This window comes from Abramis brama, assembly GCF_963993115.1.
Source record: "Abramis brama genome assembly, chromosome: 3".
Taxonomy (NCBI): domain Eukaryota; kingdom Metazoa; phylum Chordata; class Actinopteri; order Cypriniformes; family Leuciscidae; genus Abramis; species Abramis brama.
Genome location: NC_139965.1, coordinates 55877137 through 55898855, shown reverse-complemented (window position 1 = coordinate 55898855; position 21719 = coordinate 55877137). Strand labels below are relative to the sequence as shown.

Here is a 21719-nt window from a genome sequence, read left to right as displayed (position 1 = left end):
CATACATATGTACATGTTTTTAAAATGTGTTTTCTCAATTGCACAACATTCTAACCTGTTTGTTTCTTAGTGTCATCAGAGTTTGAGTTGGCGATGGATGGAGGTGCAGTTTGAGTATCTTTCTCTGGTCCAGGGACTGGCATGAACATGCTTGCTGGCAGTACTTCTGATGCTGCCACCTGGAAAAATAAAACATAGTATTTGTCACGTTAATTATATGCCTTAAACAATAGCCTCCTGATAATGTAGAACAACTCAAATGAATGTAAAGGAAAAGCACAAAGGACAAGGACATTGAAGTGTTTTTTACTATGCATCTCATATACTATTGTATCATATTCAGTCATTTCTTTATTGTAAAAAAAAAAAAGTATATAAAAGAAAAAGATAAACTGACAGTGGTACAGGTGAAAAATGTGCTATAAACATAATTTGATAAGATAATCATCTTATTTGAACTGGTCACAAATACATTTACAGTCCCCCTCTTTCACACAAGTGACTTAATTTGCCATCCATGGAATTTGCACTTTGATCGCTGATGGTGTCTTGTCATGCTCTGCGATAGTTCTCCTGCTGCAGCCAATTAGTGTGAAGGGCTGAGTGGTCTACCTTGGCCAGTTGAAGCGCTTATTAGATAGCCTAATTAAATAAGTCTTCCAACTCATAAAATGTGCTTTTCATTCCAATAGAAAAGCATTGTGTAATGTTGAAATGCAGTCATTCAGTCTGGAATTCTGGGTAATACAACAACTGTCAATTTCTGGATAATGATCAGCACTCTTAATTAAACATACAGTGCTCAATGTGTTTTTCAGCAACCATATTGTAATCTAAACAATTATGCAAATTATTAATTGAAACAAAGTCATTAATAAAAAAATTAGATACATTTAAATGTAAGTAGATGGCAAACAGCATGTTTTTCAGTTAATTTAATTAGAAAATTTTAAGTAGTAAAGAATATTGTTGTGATAAAGGTGCACCAAGGTTTGCTTAGCACTTCAAAGGTTGAAGTTAATCAAGTGTGAATGACAGCAACCTCCTCTCTATCTTTTAAGTGCACCTGATTCTCCATGCATGGCTCTCACACTCCCGTTATCTCTCTCTTTCTCAGAATAATAATAAAAACAGATTCATTAACAGGCTCCCATTTAACAGTAATCACTGATTGAGATGAGCCACTGTGTGCTTCACCTTCCTTCAATTAACTTCCCAAACTGAACAATCAGCCTCACTCATCATGCATTTCAATACCCCAATCTCACCAATATATCCCCCTTCTGACTCTCTAGTGCTGTCTCTCTCTCCACATGTATATTTTTTTCATCTCCTGTTTGTGCCCTTGCAACTCAGTGCCCCTTTTTCCTCCCCAAGAGACAACCAATTCTATTTTGCTCACATCAAACAATAGCTTCATGTCTGTGGGAGTTTGGATTTTATTACTGCGTTGAAAACATTTTTTCCCAACAAAAACGAAATTGTATATGAACATACAGTAACATCCTTCAAACTTAATATACTGTACATCATGATATTAGTTAAGTTAATGGGGTCATGTTAACCAAAAACGTCTAATTACCTGTTAGAGACCTAGGCAAACATTGTATCATTACATGGCTGTTTTATTGTTCTTCTGAGATCTGGAGCTGTTTTATAGTGGATTTAAAACCTAATCACATTCCAAGTCAGCCAGCAGCTTTAACTAAGTGCCATCAAAGTCCCACGCAACCTAACATCTTTGAGTCTGAAACTCTGAGAAATAATCAGTGAACCAGAGCAGTTCATAACCATCTGGTTACTGCAATCAAAATCACAAAATGTAGCAATTTTTTTTCTGCTTTCTAGGTTCCTCCCTAACCCACTCTCCTCCTAAATGAAAGTGTTAAGTGATTGTGACCAGTATGGAGAATTCCAGAAACAAAACATGCCTGTGATTAACATTACAAAGTGGACTGTTTCTAGACAACTGCATCATTAGGCAAAGAGCGCCGAGTGCTGAGAGTATCCCAAGGTCACTTTTAATTTGGACCGTCTAATTGGCAAACATAGTTCCAAATGGCTATCATCTAGCCAGACTCAGAATTAATGAAGCACAATTATTTTCATTACCCCTATCTTAGACAGACAGAACATTAGACATAGAGTGAGGGAACGAGGGAGAGAGAGCGAGAGAAGAGGAAGGAGGAGGATGTAGGGTGAGTGAGAGTGGTAAAGAGTGCATCTTTATGCAATGTTTGCAAGAACTAAAAGTCACCTGATTCAGAATTCATTAAGCTTGTCTGCCTGACATGAGCAACAGGATAGAGTACCTCTCTCCATCTCTCGTTACTTGTAAAAAGGTGCTGGTTTTAATGTGCATTGTATTAGCTGTGTTAGTTTCTATCATGCACCACACTTGTACAGCGCTCAGTGCATTATTACCTCTATAAAAGAAAAAATATTGCCGTCTGGCCTCTACTAATGTGTTCACCATTTGATTTCGGGCTGGGGGAGTGGAGTTGCCTTCATGGAATTTAGAGTGATTGGCCAAGCAAGCAATTCAAACTCCACAGGCAAACTTACACGTAATTATTTCACTGCTAAAATTTGGTGGGGGAAAAAAACCCATGAAAGCAGGGTAGTCTCAGTAGAAGCTGAAATGGAATAAGGTGAGTATTCTCTGAGGAACCGGGCAGAGTAGGCTGCTGGAGGCCTGAGCGCTCTGGGACTAGAGATGTGGAAATAACGTAAAGGGATGATGTAAGTATTACTGCTTATAGAGAGTGCCTGGAATACAAATGACCTTGGTAATCAGAAGAGGCTTTTAAATTGTTTCCACTAAACCGAGAACATTTCTTCTAAGATAGAGAATTACAATATTTATCTACTTTTTACAAACCAATTGTTTCTTCTAATCAGCACTGGAATTAAATGGAGAGTCTACTGGTTCACAGATATGTTTTTGCCTGACAAGACGCTAGTAATCTTAGTAAACTCTCTTCTAGAGTTTCATAGATCTCAACAGTGTCACAAAATGTCCCAACATCTGCCAAGATGACGCCTGTGATGAATAGTGAGATATTTCAGTACATTTAAATATCCATTAAGTCCCCTGAGGTATGAACGAGCAAAAAAACTTCTGGGACAATAACCTTCATGCTAATCCCTGCTAGCATAATAAAACATGGAAATTATATTGGCCATAAGAATTCCCAATCAGTGTTACACCCAGCCATGTCCATGCTTTTGACTCATTTTGAATATACAGAATTCCCAGGGGCCATTTGACAACAATCTTTTTTTTTTTTTGCCATTTTAATTAAGCCTTAAAATGTCATCAATTAAATAAAAGGAAACAACCTTCGTCCACAAAGTCAAGGTGAGTAAGAAACTGTGAGTCATCTGTAAGGTTAATGCCTGACATGATCACTACTGAACATGGGTAGTGTGTAAAAGCATATGGCCTTTGCACCACACAATAGAAGGGTCTTGAGACCTTCACTCTCATCTCACATCTATCCACTAGAAATTATTAGTAAGGTTCTTTTGACCGTGGAGGAAAGCTTGGTTGAATGTCTTGGACATTCATTAGAGAAAACAAATGTAAGCATATGAAGTCTGCAGTGGTAAATACATTCTGGAGTAACTTACAGTGGCAATTAGTTTTTCGACGCAGTCTGGTGCCACGCTGTGGAGGTGGGTAAGATGGAACTGCAGGTGGACCTTGTTGTTGAGCATGTCCTGGCACAACGGGCAGCGGAACATGGGCTGCACTGAGTGCTGCGTCATCACGTGCATTCTGAGCCGGTTCAGATCTGTGTTGCTGAACTTGCAGTAGGGGCACTGGTACATCTGTACAGTGACAAGAAGGAAGAGACAGAATATTATTTTTTGTTGAGAAAAGTGGTCAAATCAAGGGCAGAGCAAGACTCTCCTCTCCCATGCAGAGAGCAGTGAGAGTCAGACACTTCAAAGAGCTCTCATCTGTCAAATATCATATTGATTTTTCACCTTTTGCACAATTAGCACTGCAAGAGCAGCAGAAAAGATGGAGAAATATAATATTTTTAGAAAAAAATGCATGCATAATTTAAAAAGGCCAGCTACATTCTACTACTCTTTATTGAAAAGGAGTGAAAACAACATCCTTAGATATTTTGTTAATTAATGGGTACAGTTAATGAGACCTACATGCCTGGGGATTAGATTAGGTCTTTCTAAATCTACTTCACAGACGCAGACAGAGAGAATTCTAAATGTTTCATAAAGGCTGTAGATTTTCCTCCATACCTGCTCTCCACTGCTCTTCTCAGCGGTCCTGGGTCGCTTCGACGAGAGAGGGCTTTCCGCTGCCTCGGATCTCGAAGAAGGTCGCTTGGAGGGGACCGGGGAATCCGTCTGATCCCTCTCCGATTGGTTGGATGCTGCCAAAGACACAAAAAAAGATGCATACTTGTCAAAACACAGCACCAATTTGGCAGTCAAGGCATACAATCAATCAATAAGTCAGGCTTTACGAAAATGAAATGCAGTAAAACAGTTTTGTGCAGTATGACGATGCTGTACTGCACAATGACAACATTGTACCACATTTAAAATGGCTTTTATGAAGCCTACTATATTGGGCTTATCAAAGCAGACTAAAAAGCAGATTGGTAAATAAATTAACTTGCTATTATGTTAGTGTAACCTACAGTAAAAATTCACTGAATGCTGAAACAACGCATAGTTCTTCGCCTTCAGATCAAGGAACATGTAATAGTAAGAAAAAGTATTGATAAGTATATTCTCATGTTCTGATATAGCTACAATAGTGTGGGAAGACAGAACCTGGAAATTTAGAAACAGACGGCAGTAGAGTAGTATGTGTGGACACAGTATCACAACAGCTCTCAGTACAAGTGTGCATATAGTGCCGTAGTACATGAGTGGTAATTGGAATTAAAAAATATTACTGCAGCTTTCTCAATTTCAGTGAAAGTAAGGTAAACGAATGCTGTGCAAGTGGTTCAAATCCGACTTGTGTCATATCACCATATAATATGCTTTCATCTCTCCACTTACAATGTCGATAAAAAAAAGAAAAAAAAGGATGTAGTATAACTGCAGTTTATATATGCAGTGATATATATAGGCATTGAACGGGAATCAGCCAGGCCGGTGGATTGCTAAGGCAGGCTGCTCCCCCTCCAAACCAATGTAGTCTTTTAACCGCTCCTCCCATGGCACTTAGAAGAGGCAGTGTGCAATGCTTTGACGGCTTGTCTCTCCCTATGTTGGATGTTTAGGACATCAGACACCGGCACAGACATCTAATCAAAACATTAGTTTGCCACGGTGAGCAGCTTTAGGATGCATGCTCTCTCAGATGAAGCCATTTGAAGTGTGGCTTCAGCGAAGGGATTCGCCCAACTTGAAAAGAGTCAAATATACCACAGGCAGCTTCAAAATGTATCAAGAAGAAAGAGTTATGTTCTGGTTCCTATTCCGATTCTTTTTCCTTGTTTATTTGCACTTCTCATTGGAATTCAAAATTACTTTCAATAGTTATTTCGGTTTTCAGCAAATCTTATAGTTTAAAGTTTCACATTTTTCTATAGGTTTTAAAGAAAAGACTCTGCCAAATATGTTAGTCAAAAGCTAAAACTTAATTTATCACTATTGGCATGGCTCACTCATTTCTAAAAAAAAAAAAAAAAAGAAAAAAAAAAAGAAAGCTATGAAATGTTTCCCATTCAAGTATGTGAACACCAACATTTTTACGCAAGCTCAACTTCACGTTGTTGTCAGTTAGCTCTACTTAAACTGCCATTTATAGCTAGCTACCCTAAAAATTAACACAGTTCAATGTGTGTCAATGTTTTCACTTTCAACAACAGGCCTAGAGCTTAGCTAACCAGAATGTATCTGGGAACAACAAAATAACAACAAAACTGAAGAAAACAAACTTGGGGTGGCAATACAGAGTAATCAGAGCTCTGAAAAATAATAAAAAAAGGCTTGTATAAAAAGTAAAGCACTCTAAGCCAGAGAGGGGTCAAGAGAACACACTGTTCACACTGCTAAGGGAAAGAATTCACAGTGAAACTTAAGACGCCCTTCTCTCTCGCCGTCCCATAACGAGGCTATAAAGAGTTAAATTTGGCATGATTTGTCCAGTCCTGAAAGGGCAAATTGAGAGCAGGGGATTGTGGGGAGGGGTGTGGGGGTCAGTTTAAGCCGGGCTGACCATGTTCCTTGGGCAGACATTAAAGTGTCAGGTCCAATCAGGGCAGGGCAGCTGAGAGCTGGCTTCAGTGGGGGGCCCTACTTTGGGGAATGCTGCCTGATGCAGCTCCCAGAGACTCCCCCAATCAGCCAGTGCTGCCCTATTAGATCCAGTCATGGCCAATCCCATTAGACACATCCACCAATAAACAAAGGAAATGTTAAACAAAGAAACCTCCCTTTCTTTGCCATTAACCTTCACTCTCAGTCCTGGCACTGTCCACTTCCTCCTTACTGCACTGCTCCTACTGACAGTGACTGTGACTGTGTCTGTGGCAGTCCCTTGACTCTTCCTAGCCTCTCTATTATCATGTGCTTGTGCACCTTCTTTCAGGAAACCTCCTTTCATGTTCCTTGTAGGACATGTTCCTGGTTGGTAACCAAATTTATCCACCAAAATACATAGTTAGAGTTATTCATACTACAATAAAACTGTGGAAACCTGGACCACCACTGTCATCAAAAATGAATTCCTTCAAAACTGCTAATGCCAATTTGAAGGCCAAGTTATATTATTGTGTTTTAAAAGTAACTATGGTATTGTGGTGGAAGCATGGTTACCGTGGTACATTTTTGTTAGCAAGTGCAGAGAGTAAGACAAGTGGCTAAAGCTACTCTAAGTCTTGTTTGGTTCGACTGAATCAAACTCAAGTTTGTTTCCCCCTTTGGTGTGGATCTTTTGGACAGGCGTGAATACAGCAATCGCACTCAGGTGTGGACCAAACAACTGTACCGAGACCCAGCTGAAGAGGTGGTCTCGGTCCGGTTCCAAACGAATTCTGGTACGGTTCGTTTAAGGTGAATTTCTGTCCAATAATTGGATGGCCTTAGCACACATGTGGATTTGTTTTAAAATTTTGGTTTACTTGTAAAAAAGCCAGTGTGAAAGGGAACCACACCAAACAAAAAAATTCAACATTGCATTTGGTCCGGACCAAAGTAAGTGAACTAGCGGACTTTCCTGGTGTGAATACACCCTAAACATAGAAAATCAGCTAATGCTTTTATGCTTAATGCATTTAAGATAAAAACAAACCAACAAAACAACTGCCTGTGACTCTAAGTATGATTGAAAGGGGGCCAGATACACTCTTTGGGTATTACTTGTAAATGTTTTTATTGTAAATTCTGTCTAATAGACTATTGCACGTGAATGGTGTGAGGTCAGGGGAGCAGCTGCCTGCCGGAGGCCTGCAGCACGTGTGGGGGGGAGAGCAGCCCGCTGCCTCTGGGCATAGCCGCACCTCGTCACGCCCTGTTAGGACTCCATAAATCTGATCAATTGTTTGCTTTTAAAAAGCCCCAAAAACCCACTTCTGCCACCAAACCCCCGTGACTAAAGCCCAGCTACCGTATCCTGTTTTCTGTTGTCAGGAGACGGAGGGAGAAAAGCGGGGGAAAACATCATCACAGAGCACGCTGGAACAAAATGGAGACCAATAAACAGGCAAAGAAAGCAGACTGTTGGCATGTGCAATGCGTGTGTGTTCGGCACGGTTGGGCGGCCGCAGGAACATGCCTCGACATCTGAGCAGGTCAGATCCGTTATTAGAGACCATGACCAGAACCTGAAGGCGGGGGTCTCTCTTTCGTTCCCCTCCCTCTCCCTGGTCTCTGCTCATGAACCTGGCTATGTGTGTCAGGCTCCGGTATGTTTACTGTGTGCTAGTGGTTGACCAATATGGGTTTTCAAACGCCAAATCTTAAAAAGCAGGGTATTATAAACGTAAAAGGAGATGAACACAAAATGAATTAACCAGAACAAATATGTTAAAATGTTGTGTTTTTTTTAAATGTATATACATATTTTTAAATATATATATTATTTATTGTTTTAACTCCTTCCCCGACATTCAGACAATTTTCTGAATCTCTGAATCAAAATAGAGGCAAAAAAGGAGCAGAAAAAAGAGATTGCTTATCCAATTTTTTTTCTCAGCTTTTTGTTCAAAATGTTGCTTTTTTTATGAAACTTACCCACAATCAAGTAGGTTTTTTTTTTTTTTTTTTAAAGCAGAGGCTCTGTTCTTTCTTTTTGATATTATGGATGTTTGGATATTCATGCCTCAAACTATTCTGGTGGCCATGAGATTTTTGTGTAAATGATCAAAAACGCTGCCAACTTTAAAAATAAATAAATAAATAAATATTCCCAGATCATAAAACCTAAAATCTAAAATGTCTAAATATCAGTCAATATAAATAATCTCAAAAAGCATAATCATTGTCTATATTGATTAATTTCCAAATGCCCAAATATCGACATACATGAATCATCTCAAAATGGTAAAATTTTGGCTTAATTTAAAAATGTTTTAAAAATGGTAAATGGCTAAATATTGGCCTGCACAAATAATCTCAAAATGGCAAAATAGCTGCCTAATGCGTACACTGATAGAATAACTGATATTTAGTACACATAAAAAATGGATTTTGCCCTCACAGAAACAGTGTTACACAAAAATGACTAGCATTAGTTTTAGTTTTTTTTTTTTTTTTTTTTTTTTTGGTGGTATTTTCCTGTATTTAAAGGAGTGGGAACTACATCAGTCTTCTCGAAACCATCCTAATGTAGTATCTGTACATCTGACCTCAATTCTACCATTCAGCAGTAGAGAACGCTTGCAGCAAAACCCACAGAGACAGCGACAACGCCCCGACTTTCATCTGACATCACAAAAGCCAAAGGAGAAGCAGTGAAAAAAGTCTTAAAAGTCAATTAGGTGATTATTAATTCATGGGCCTTTTCCGTAAGCAGGAGGTCTTTGTTCTGGAGTGTCCCGTAAGTGAATTGGACTTTGGCACCTTTTCTCAAGCCTTGGAGCTGAGCAGCATTTCTCAGCCAGCCAGAGGAGGCTGTCAGTGCTGAGTGCTAAGCCTCTAAATCAGAGACGTGAAGCGCTTTCATGGGAGGAAGGCACCGGACAAGTGTGCGACTGACACGAGCAGGACAGCAATAACGCAACAAGTCCTGCGCCACTGAAAATGTCCACAAATGTAACCACAGCTGCCATCATATCATTACCCAGGTGTCCTTGGGAAGTCATCTCCTACGAGACTAACTGGACACTGCAAGTGGGCGGACAGGGAAAGAGTAGAAAAATTATTTCCCCTGGCATATGGAGTGCATCATGTGCATTTGCGAAAACTCAGCATGTGTTTCCAAGAAGGCATGGGAAACGTCAGGTGATCAATTCATCCTTGCTTTATCCAGCCCAGCTTTTGCTCCTAAAAAAGGCAAGTCTATACTTGGACATAATGAGTCCTACAAAAGAGCCTGACCACTTTCCAACACAATCAGCAGCAACCCATCAACATGCTCAGTAGAGGTTTATAGATGGTTTGGACCTAGTCTACATTGAAAGAAAAAAAGGATTTTATTAAGATTGCAAATTAAGATTTCTTATATACGTCATTTTGCTTATATTTCTTACCCCATTGACAGACTTTTTTCCTTCTTGTTTTAAGTATAAATTCACTTAATTTTCAGAAAACAAGACTTAAAATCTTAGGTCATTTTGCTTCTCTAGTCAATGTATCTTGATTTAACAATCTTTAGATATTTGTACTGGAAACCAAGTACTAAGGAAGAAAATAACTTTTTGCAGTGTAGCTGATGGACCAGAGGTGATCAACCAGCACGGTCCTTATGGGTAAGCTGGTTGACCATGGAACTAACTGGTTACTAGTTAAAAAGTCATAATCAGAACAACGCCACCCCATGCTTCTCTTTTCAGGAGGTCAAACCTCCTCCATCTTTCTCTTGTCTTTCCCGCTTTTCTCCCCAGACCTCACTCATGACAGTTCTCCTCCTAGTCCCTCTGCTATTTAACCATTAATACAAAGGAGCGGTCCAACTCCCCAGCGTTATAAGTCATTCACTTTTACCACAGCTAACAATAACCCAATATTATCGTTTTTTGCTCATCTTCACCCCCGCCCCCCTTTTCCCTCCTCTTTTTAATCTGCAGGCCGCGATGGTGCCCTGAGCAACAAAGGGCTATATTCCATTTCACCTCATATTTCTCAGGTAATTACTCTGCATCAATTAATTTCAAATAAAGAAAATTACAACCAAAGCCTGACGCCAACGCCATTCCATATTGCGGCTTATCATATCACAGTTCCCTTGGTGTATAACCCAATATTAAATGAAAGGACCACCTCCATGGCTCTGCAAAGGAAGTTCCCATGTAGCCCCACAGGCGTGACTGCTACAAAGACAAATTTAAAATGAAGAAATTAAAAGGAGATATCAATTAGTGGACGTGTTATTAATCTTCCAATTGCTAGGCAGGAGCTAATGCCGCAATCACCTTTAGAGGACATACACACACTGACACCCATACATGCATCTCTCTCTCTCTCTCTCTCTCTCTCTCTCTCACAGGACGGCATGCCAATTAGAATACAGGGAGTAAGACTCATAAACACAGGTCTATGTGAGCGCTGGCTCACAAACAAGGACAATTTATAGCCTATTAGTCCTCAAGACAAAAATAATTTTAATTGAAGGAATGACATGTTTTAAAGGACACGATATGAATATGCAAACGCGTTGGTGCTTTTAAAACAGCTTTGATTGATGCTTTGTTTCAGAGGCGGGGCGTTAGGAAGAACTTCAGTGACATGCTTTTCAGATCGTTTCACTACCTGGTAAATTCATCTTAAAACACCCTCAGGATGATGCAATAAATATGGCATCATAAAAATCATGACAGTTTTCATGCCATTTCTTCAGCGATATTCACTAAGTCAGCTGACAACCCTGACAGCTACGGTTGCATTAACTACGATTATAACACGCCACGGCTAGAGCCCCTGCCTGTTCACATCAACTCCTGTAAAACTATTGATGGACATCAAGGCCATGAAATAAATGAAATAATGCTAGAGATGGAAACTTGTAATACACTTCCTCTGCGTCCAGGGGGTGCTAATGTTCACCTTGCAGTCAGAGGACAATTATTTTGCTGTCCTTCTCACTGCTGTCTCTTTCTCTCCTGTACGCACACAAATATACACCGTCCCCTGTGCATCCAATCACTGACATTCATATATTTAAGTTAATGCATAAGGCAAAAGAGACGGAACCAATTTGGAGGGCTGCTGCTGGCGTGTCAGATAGCGTCTGACCTGCATCAGATTATTTTCCCTCCCTCTCTATAACCCCAGTGATTTGAAAGTTGGGGGTTGGGAGGAAATATTCATAAACCTGCTGAGGACGGCAGTCGCCTGTAAACCACCCCCTCCCGTCCTATATTTATGTTAAACATTTAAAATCATATTTTGGTTGCTCCTTAGTCCTTAAGTGAATTAACAATTCTGCTCATCTCTTCCAGCTCCACATTGCCACGTATCCTCCCCTTTCTCTGTCCATCCGTAACTTCCTCTATCCTTATTTTCTGCCCCATAACCACCCTTCTTGCTTCAATAAAGCCCCATCATCCCATTGCACTAATGTTAACCATGTTCACCCAATGATCAGGACTCACCTTTATCAAATATTTGATATACTTATTAACAAATACTTTTGGAATCTAGCAATTTACCACACCTTTACTCTCTCTAGTTCTAGCTCTTACAATTAAACATAAATATGTATCTTTTTCCTTGTATGTGTTGACATGCTTAAAAGATACCCATAATGCACAAACTAACTCTACATGCACCAAATGAGACCCATCAGGAACGGCTACGGCTTAACTCGGATGGTACCAACACGCTCGACTTGAGTGTCTTCTGTGAAGCGCTCCCACATTTCAACGCTCGGTGTTCGCATGACTAGGATGAGAGGAAAAACTTCAACAACACTAATGACAGGCCCTAATAACAGCCCGCTTTGACAGTGTGACTCAAATCCGCTCGGATGCGTGCCTTTAAATAACAGGTTAGCTACGTCCCCATCGCGACGGAGTCCAGCGGCTCATCATTGACACATTCTCCACACACATTCTCAGACAATCTCCAGCCAAAACAAGAGCCTCTGTTTACTAAAAGCATTCCAGTGCTTCCCAGGCAGGGGTTCAAGAAAGCCTCTCGTAGCACAGTCTCACGCCGCTCTGTCCGTCAATCATGAAAGTGAGTTCTAAACACGATTAGAAAAAGAATATAAAAAAGCTTCCATTAAAGCAGCACCAGTATCTTAGATCACAACACCGCCAGGTTTCACTCTTCCACCCCCGTCACTCCTTCCTCCCCTCTCCACCTCTCCTCAGACATCAAACGGCACCCTAGACCTGGCTTCCTAATGCACGCTATTTTTAACTAAGCGTTCCTAATAAGCTGCTGGGAAGCCTGTAAATTTTTCATATGCAAGCACATCTTTCCTTTGTGAAGACACAGAAACACACTTATTTGGTGATTAGCAACTGACAGGGGGAGGAAAAGAATTGAATATTCTTGTATGGAATTGCATGCCTTTCAGAAAAGACGCAGGGCTCCTAATGCGCAATAGTCGTCTTCTTCGGCACCACAGGTAACGGCTGAATTATTAATCAAACAGCTCATTTTAATGCTTTTTAAAGTGCTTTATTTTGATGTGTTAAAATATACTTTTAGCCATTTTCAGGCAGGCGATGCATATCATTATTTCTCCCCATCAAAGCTGAGTGGCACTCGCTCAAAGTGCACAAACAACTCAGCCTCATTTAAAATGAAAGTTGAAAAAAAAAATCAAACGACGCTTTAAAAGATTTGCCTTCAAATGCTCCAATGAACTTTTCTGCTGTAGTTTTGGAATTTAAAAAGTAATGATAATAATAATGAAATGTGGAACATGCAAAGGACTAAAATTGTTTTTTCCTATCATGAAGAATGAAGTTAAGTATATCCTTTCGCCTGTGAGGTACAGCTATTGTGAAAACCCTTGTTCCAGACAGGTGTTCGCCCTGACTACTTCCATCTCACAATCAAACGGCTTCTGCACTGGCACGAATTGAACTCCTCCTCGTGAATGGAACTTCAAACGCAAGATGGCAAACAAAAATTGACATCCATCACATTCACACCAGCATGCACCTGTCAGAGGACATGACTAATGCTTAAAGTCCAAACTGCACATGCATGCATATACTGATGCGTTTCCTAAGTTCCTAACCATTTTTTTATTTAATTTTTTTAAGTATACCTTCATTGAGACAAACCATAAGTGCTTTCATATTAAACTATATTATCATAGATATCATTCAGCAAAATTATTAATATTATTAAATTCACCTAAAAAGTAAAATAGAAGATCTCAATTAATCAATACTGTGCAGCCAAGACAAGTAGTACATATATTCTTCTAAGAGCGTCATCCAAACAAACTGACACACATTATTTTGTTTACTTGCCCTAAAAAAAAAACATGATTATTTATTTTAATTGATTCATTTTAATATGTTCAAACTTCCCTCTGCACTTTATTAAATATATGGGTTTGTAACTATTTTTGTAACAAATCTTGACTTTAATTTCAGCGAGACAGTGTAGAAGTAGTCTTAATCGATGTTTTAAAGAATATAGTGCCATTTATATTACATTACAATCATCCGAATATCTGTTTTCTAGTTAACATTTTCATTCGTTAAACTAATAAAAAATTATTTAATTAAAATAATTCTAAAACATGTATTAATCTTTAAAGTTATTGTTAATTCTAACATTTACTAATACATTATTAAAATCAAAAGTTGTATCTGTAAATATTATTTAAGAGACCTGAGCTGACATGAATAACAGGAACAGCTGTATTTATATTAGCAAACATTAACAAAGATTAAAAAACAAAAATGTATTGTTCATAGTTAGTTCATTTGAGTGCATCAACTAAAGCTAAGTCAACTAATGGGACCATATTGTAAAGTTTTACCCCACTTTTTTAATGCGGTACATTTCATGCTCAGGTACATATGACTATAGTAACAAACCAGAAGCCAGTTGACTCTCTCTCTCTCACACACACACACACACACACACACACACACACACACACACACACACACACACACACACACACAAGCTCGTAACACAGCACGTGCTACAAGCCCTCGCAGCTTTCCGAACACATCAGCAGCACAGCAACGCACCACTGATCTCCACTTACACCTCCACAGGCCTCTCTCTGCTCTCCACTCCACTCCAATCCACTCCAACACCCCAGGCAGCCCCCCTCCTCTTAAACCACACCTCTCTATGAAACCTGACACCTGCACCTGCCACAACCGCCCCCAATCCCAGCCTGCAAAATACTCCTATCTGATAGCATTCTTCAGAGGTGTGTGTGTGTGAGGCAGAGAACACGGTCACATGTGTTCAGACACATGGCTGCTCTGTAACTCTGTACGTAGGCCCTGACTTGTGTTTTTGTCACTTGAACAGATTCGCCGTAATCAGGGATAATTTTTTTTCCTGGGAATTCCAACTAAATCCTCAAGGGTGAGAAATAAAACATATTAAATTAAGCTTGATTTTTGGAAAAAAAAAAATAAGCCACTACACTGGAGCTGTGTAATATAAAGGTTTCTAAGTGACTATATATGTAAACATCTAGCAGTCCCTTGTTATAATGGACTCCCTGTATAGTGAATTGGAAAGATAGGGCTTACCTGTCCCTTTGGTGAGCTCCCTCTCCCCCCCACTCTCTCTGTCTTTGGTTTGGTCCTCCTGATCTGTGGTGGTCTCACTGGCAGCCTCCACATCCTCACTCAGCTCTCCTGAAGGGGGAGGAGAGGATGGGATATGTAAATCAGCACTCCATCAGAATTGGTGGAAGCACTTAAAGGGACGGCAGCATTTTTTCTATAGGAGCGCACAACAATTACATTCTCTGACAACCATTTACAAGGTTATGAGACAAAGCAGACACTTCTCTCCATTACCATAGACGCTAGACCATATAATTACACAAAATATAATTGCAAGATTATATATATATATATATATATATATATATGCACTTGCATTTTTCTGTAATAATATATTTGTATCTCCAAAATGCATTTGCAGAATTATATCTTTCACTCTTTTTAAGCACATGATTATTTTCATAATGTCTTATATTTTTGATGGCATCATTTTATAGAGATTTCTTTTAAAACGAGCCTCGACTCCACAGTTATAATTCTTCATTTATGCAGGACCATGACACAAATATCTTTATGGCTTCCTCTGTTTAATATGAACATAAAACTGCAGCAAACCGCACACATGTGGTAGAGACATACACACATTTTCCACAACGGCTCTGAGCATGCAGACAGGAAAAATAATTGTGCGAGTATCGAGAGAGAGAGAGAGAGGAGAGTTTCTGTCCGTCGCTCTCTCTAGTACCTCTCCCAACATTCATAATTACAGTCCCTTGCTGCGGGCCGCTCACCAATATCGGGTTAAGTTCATTTTTAAAACCCAAGGTAATGCAAAGAAAAAAAACATCATAAATATTTAAAACTCAGCCCACAATTCATTTTATTTTGCCAAGTCAAATGCAGAAATCCCCTGTAACCATCTTAAAAGCCCCCTGTTCAATATATTAGGCCATTTAAAGGCAGCAAACTCCCAACAATGGATCTCCAATAATGCCATGTGTAAGTAACAGAGAGAAGATGCTGAAGAACAGATAATAAAATGGGCATCAATCCTTTTTTATTCCCACCTCGTGCACCCCGAGCACCCCCTTTCCTGGGCCGAGCTTGTTTAAAAGTACCGTGGCTAGCACACACAAACATTGATTTTGCAACAGTAAAGTCCATGGCAGTCAATAAGCCTTATCAGTTATTACACAAGTCAGCTAATTCTCAGCAAATGTACTTAAATGTTCTTTTGAAAATGCCTCCCCCTGCACTCTACACTCTATCAGGTGGGTTATTGATGTATCGACAGGACAACAACGGCCGTTGTTGAAATATCCTGTTCAAATATTCATCTCCACGCTCAAAGAGCGCTATTCCACGACAATATTGGAACCCTTAACTTAAAACAGCTTTTATTGTCGAATAACGTTCCAGCCACTTTAGAAGCCTTCCCGGGACGCGACTTGAATCCGGACCAGCCGGGTTTTTTTTTTAAAGCCGCCCCGCAATCCATTAAAGTTTATTCTCATCAGTGTTCGGTTTTTAGAACTGTTAAAGTACAACCTCAATCCATCATTCTTAAAAAACGCTTTTTTGGTCTCTGCATGAACATGGAGCGGCGTATTTAATAAACGCCTCCGCCATAACTCTCTCGCTGCGAGTAATACATCAACATCTCTAAACATTTCCATCTCCTTGACTTAATGTGCTACAAGAAACCATTTGTGTGTGAGCGTGTGTGTGTGTGTATCTAGAGCAGTTAAAGCCATTTACATCTGATGGTCTTGTGTGGATTGCTATGTGTAATTCTGCATTTTGTTGCACTGTTTTAATTATTGATGCACCAAGAGGAAACACGACTGGGGCAGACCGTTTGCCAAAGCCTACAATCGCTGTGGTTTCCGCTGTGGCATTCTGGGAGAAAGTAATTACACAAGAAAACACTAGTATACAGAGTCTTCCGTACACTGCAAGGTTATAAAACTACGTGTGTTAATTCACAAGAGTAGTTTTTCAGCATAGCAGGCAAATTATTAAATAATAACCTACAGGCGTGCAGATACAAAGGAGGCGGTAGATAAACAGAACTGTTGTTCATTTCATCTCAGTCTAATTTTTTTTTCTAAAAACAACCACAAAAGCTCCGTAAAGCAAAAACACAGAGATTTGCACCTGCGTTCGGTGTAGATGGAGCACCTAGAGCTTGATCGCAGTATGGATTATGCAGTTAGGCCATATTACTCAAGAGACCACACTGATTCAGTGAAATAACTGCCTATATATACATATAGAAAATGTCATTATTTCACAAATGTGCCTGTTTCTGTTATGTTCCCAAGGCAACGAGCAATTTCCGTTCCCCACAAACCAACATTACCCAGCAATGGGCTGAGTAATGGGCTGGAAAGGCAAAAAAATATATATATATGAAAGCAACATGCACTGCAGTCTATATAAATCCACCTTTACCAGGCTGGGAATTACCATATGATATGGAGTCAGAAGCAGCTAGATTACAAAATAATCCCCAGGTAGATTTTACACCTCTAGAAGAGCCGCCAGTGTGTCTAATTCCTGCTCTAGCACACTTACTTCTCTTAATAGAGAGTCGCTTCATGCAACAGCTGCCACCCTAAATCATCTCTCACCTTTTTCTCATCAACCTCTCGCTCCCTGACTATGCGCCGACCACCCTCCCCACAGTAGTACTCAGATAGGTAGATATTTAATTCCATGGCCGTGTGTCTAAGAGGCAAATGAATGTGCCTATTCCTCATCTCCACCACCACCGCAGTACACAATGATTAAACCCGGGCCAGCCATAATTAATGAAAGGTCACAAGTGGCCTTAGAGTAAGCTGCAAATGAAAGGACCCACCCAAATGTAGTCATAGATCTGGCCTGGAAATAGATTAAGAGGAAGCACTCGCAGCTATGGCGAGAGGCCATTTGCTAACCCAAATCCTAAAAATGTAAAGGACAATACCCTGAAGGTTAGGCTTTCTAATTAATCGTCCTCATTAACCCGTCCTCGTACAGTGATATTAACTTTTGCCTTAATCTAATCACGCCAACCGAATAAGCCCACCGCAGCGCCTGAAATTACAAAGCACGCCTGTTCTCGGAGGAAACACAATACCACAACATTTCAACGAAGCCAGGCATGGAAGGATACAGAAAATGGACTTTAATTTTGTAAGGAGGTCGTGTCTGCAGACTCAGAAACGCATGGTAATGTGTGAGAGAACTGCAGATGAAGCATTCAAACCGCATGCCCAGCACACAGTCTCTCTCAGCATGCAGTATCTCATGTTGACCTATAGGTGTCACCCTATACAAGCAAGGAAGAGAAATTGGCAAGACACATACACAGAGCAGATGAAGGCAGAGAGGTTAGAAAGGCACAGACAAATATATACAGATCACGGACAGAGAAATATGTGGAGATGACAAAAGCAGATGCTAGACAGGAAGTCAGCGCCAAACGATGAGACTCAGAAGACAGCGCGATTACCTTCAGATGAGGCCGAGCTGCCTTCCCCCGTTTCCCCAGAAGAACGGTGATTACACACATACTAATCATACTGACAGGCACAAACCGCCAAATAAATAATACATGCTAACCACTGCTTCATCCAGCCTCTTCTACCCAGACCGAAGTTGCCGGTGTGCATATTCATACCACAAACCCAGCATCGAACTCATCAGGAATCAGCCTGGCGCTCTCGAAAATGCGTACACATTGAGGGACCGTACCTGAGAAGCTCTTGGGATCCTCTGAAGGTCTAGAATTGGCTCTCGAGGCGAGTCTCTGGCCTGCCTCGCCTCACCTTTCCTCCAGCCAGAGCGCAGTGGAACGATGTGAGCCAGTCTCTCTGTGAGCGGCTGCTCTTTCTCATTACTCTCATTAGGATTACCGAAGCACTGGTTATCATTTTAACCAGGTGTCACAGCGCACATCACTGTAAATCTGTGGGGCCACATTTCCCCTTCGTCTTCCACCCCCCATATACCGCTTTCTCCCCCTTATTTTGCCCCACAACAGACAGTTTCCTTGTCTTTAACGCTGCACTGTTGGATAAAAAAGCAATCTTATTTCACACCTCACGGACTCTATCTCTCTCTCTCCCTTGCTTGTCCTGTTTTTTATTTTCCTACGAGATCCCCCCTCTGGCCCCCCGCCATCCCCTCCCGCACCCCTTCCCTATATCAAAGCTGTCCTGACTTCGGAGAGCGCGGTGTAAAATGAAAGTGACAGAAGGGTTCTGCGGGACAATGGGACATAGGCTCCATGCTGGGGGCTTTCACGCTTTGTCCGCTCCTCATATCAGCACTTCTCCGGCCCCGTCCGTGCCCCTCCCACCCCAAACAGGACCCCCCTCTAAACCACAACACACAAAAAAACACTGCCTTCGTCCCAGACCAGCCGCAATCTGTAGACACCATCACTGGATGGGCGAAAACCCTTCTGAAACCGTCCACCAAACGGATTACAATAAGTCGGGAATAATTGATGATTGGACGCTGATTTAAAAAAAAATGAAAAGCAGATCAACATAACGGTCCAGAATAAAATTCATTTATACCACAGTTACCACATCTACATAAGGTGTGAATGGTGATAAACACCTTTTTGGTTCCGAAAAACATGCAGCGTGAATGTGAAATTTTATTTCGTGAAGTTATAGAAAACTAAAAAAAAACACCTTGGAATATCTGTCAGCCTATCAGAATCTGGAATAAACTAATGCAAACACTAAAAAAGTACAAGTAAACACTAAAAAATGTCTTCCAGTCAAAGCCACTTAATTACTCATTTCTGAGAAAATAAATGCTGTGAGCAAACATAACCACATTATCGTGACATGAAAAAGAACTTCATGACCAAATATTTAAGCTGCTCTCCAAAACTGCTTTTGAAGCAAAACAGTTTACCCATTCAAAACAATGCACTCTGGGTAAACCCCTCCGTCACCATAAACACAGAGCATGAGTCAGGCAAACGTCAGCGAGACCAACATAGTGCGCATGGTGACCACACTCCCAAACAACGGCAACACCCTCCCTCTCAAACACACCCCAAAACATGAGGACGAATACAGGACAACCTCGTGTTTGTCCGTCTTTATCACTCTCACACACTCTCAAACAAGCACACACTCACCTCTAGCAAGAAAAAAAGAAAAGCTAAATACCTCTTTGGTTTAAAGGGCCGTGGCTCTGTATCGGAGCGGGGCTGAGTTATGTGCTAGATTCCTGACCTGCCTTCCAGAAGCCATGGCGTTCGCTCAGCACTGGCCCTGTCGTGACCCCCAAATCTAAATGTGAATGAATACTTTGTGTCTCCATGGGGCTGTGTGCCAGAGGGGGGAGGCGCGGGAGGAGGAGGAAGAGGAGGAGGAGGAGGGTGGGCTAGCTAACAGCTAGCAAACTTTAAACATCAAGTTGATCACAAACAGAAGGGAAAGCTCACTCTGCCTTAGAACAAGAGGTTCACGTCACCCATCCCCCGTCCTTCTCCGTCGGCTCTCCATACACCCTCCGAGCCGACCCCACACGCCCTCTGCGCAACACTTAATTTGATCCCCCAAGCCTTTCAAAATCACTGGCCATTTCAGTGGACGGCTCACCTACTGGCGCAGTCTGTGGCGGAAGGAGACGGCTAATCAGGGGAAATCGAATTTACACCGGCACTGTCAAATCCTCCTCTTCTAAACAGACATCATTTCGTTTCAATACCCGATGTGACATCGCATCACAAGCATGACATTTCCAATAGCTTCTGATCTGTGCCTGACATCATGAGGAAGTGACTTGAAAGTGACATATCACACCGCTCGCACAAAATTACAGTGAAATACATAAATAAACAGAAGGCAGGTTTACCGTGTTGGCCATGTCTGCATTTTGCCCAAGCTATTTTTTTAATTGCTTGTCTATGTCAGCTGAATGCCTTTGGTCATTCATCTCGATCCAATAAATATCTATGACATGTCCCGTCATTTTACTTTATACAAATTTTTTTAAATCATTTTGATTCAGATTGAATGGCTAATTAATCATTCAGATCATTTTGTGTGTCGGTTTGACCAATTCATTAAAAAAAAAAACTAACTTGAACAATTTAATCACATTGAAACATATGTATTTTTTTTATAATATAATATAATATAATATAATATAATATAATATAATATAATATAATATAATAATATTTACAGTAACACTTAGGTTCCATTTGTTGACTACATTAGTTAACACGAACTAACAATTAAAATATTTCAAAAGCATTTATTAATCTTAATGTTATTTTCCACATTTACTAATACATTATTCAAATCAAAAGTTGTATCTTTTATTATTATTTAATGGACCCAAGCTAACATTAACTAACAATGAACAGTCATATTTGTATTAATTAACTTTAACAAAGATGAATAAATACTGTAACAAATGTTTTTTGTGCTCATTGTTAGTAAATGCATTAAGTAATGGGACCATAATAACAATAGAAATTTTCATGACTTTTATTTTAAAGTTGCCAGGTCATAGAAACCCAGATTTTTAAAGATTTTAAAAATACAATTATGGATGAGTATTTCAAGTACAATCAAAACATTAATGATTTTCCAAGCTCTCAACTGTTATATATGTAAAAAAAAACAAAAAACTATGGTGTCAATAATACCATGGTACAGTCATGGCATGAAATGATAATACCACTGGGAATGCTGGTCTCTATACTGTATGTGATTTCAGGTTTTACCATCCTTGTGGGGACATTTGTGCAAACAAACACACACAGGAGCCATTAGGCAGTGTTTGACAGCAGTCTCTCAAACACAAAACACATTAACAGCAGAGTAGTGTGCTGTGCTTTTCCTGCCCTGCACTCTGTGAGGTTGAAAGGGCCGC

At 40.3% G+C, this 21719-nt stretch overlaps 1 protein-coding gene across 4 annotated transcripts in view; it reads right to left on the bottom strand.

Moving 5' to 3' along the window:
• zfhx3b (zinc finger homeobox 3b) overlaps positions 1–21719 on the bottom strand; it is a 344899-nt gene that overhangs the window by 9230 nt on the left and 313950 nt on the right. For 3 of the 4 annotated variants that reach the window (XM_084107585.1, XM_084107584.1, XM_084107586.1), the window contains 4 exons: positions 14841–14948; positions 4273–4406; positions 3634–3834; positions 56–179 (listed from right to left, as the gene is read on the bottom strand). In XM_084107585.1, coding sequence (XP_083963711.1) covers positions 56–179; positions 3634–3834; positions 4273–4406; positions 14841–14948 — 567 coding nt within the window. The remainder of the gene's footprint in view (positions 1–55; positions 180–3633; positions 3835–4272; positions 4407–14840; positions 14949–21719) is intronic. The other variant, XM_084107587.1, reaches the window with a different exon arrangement.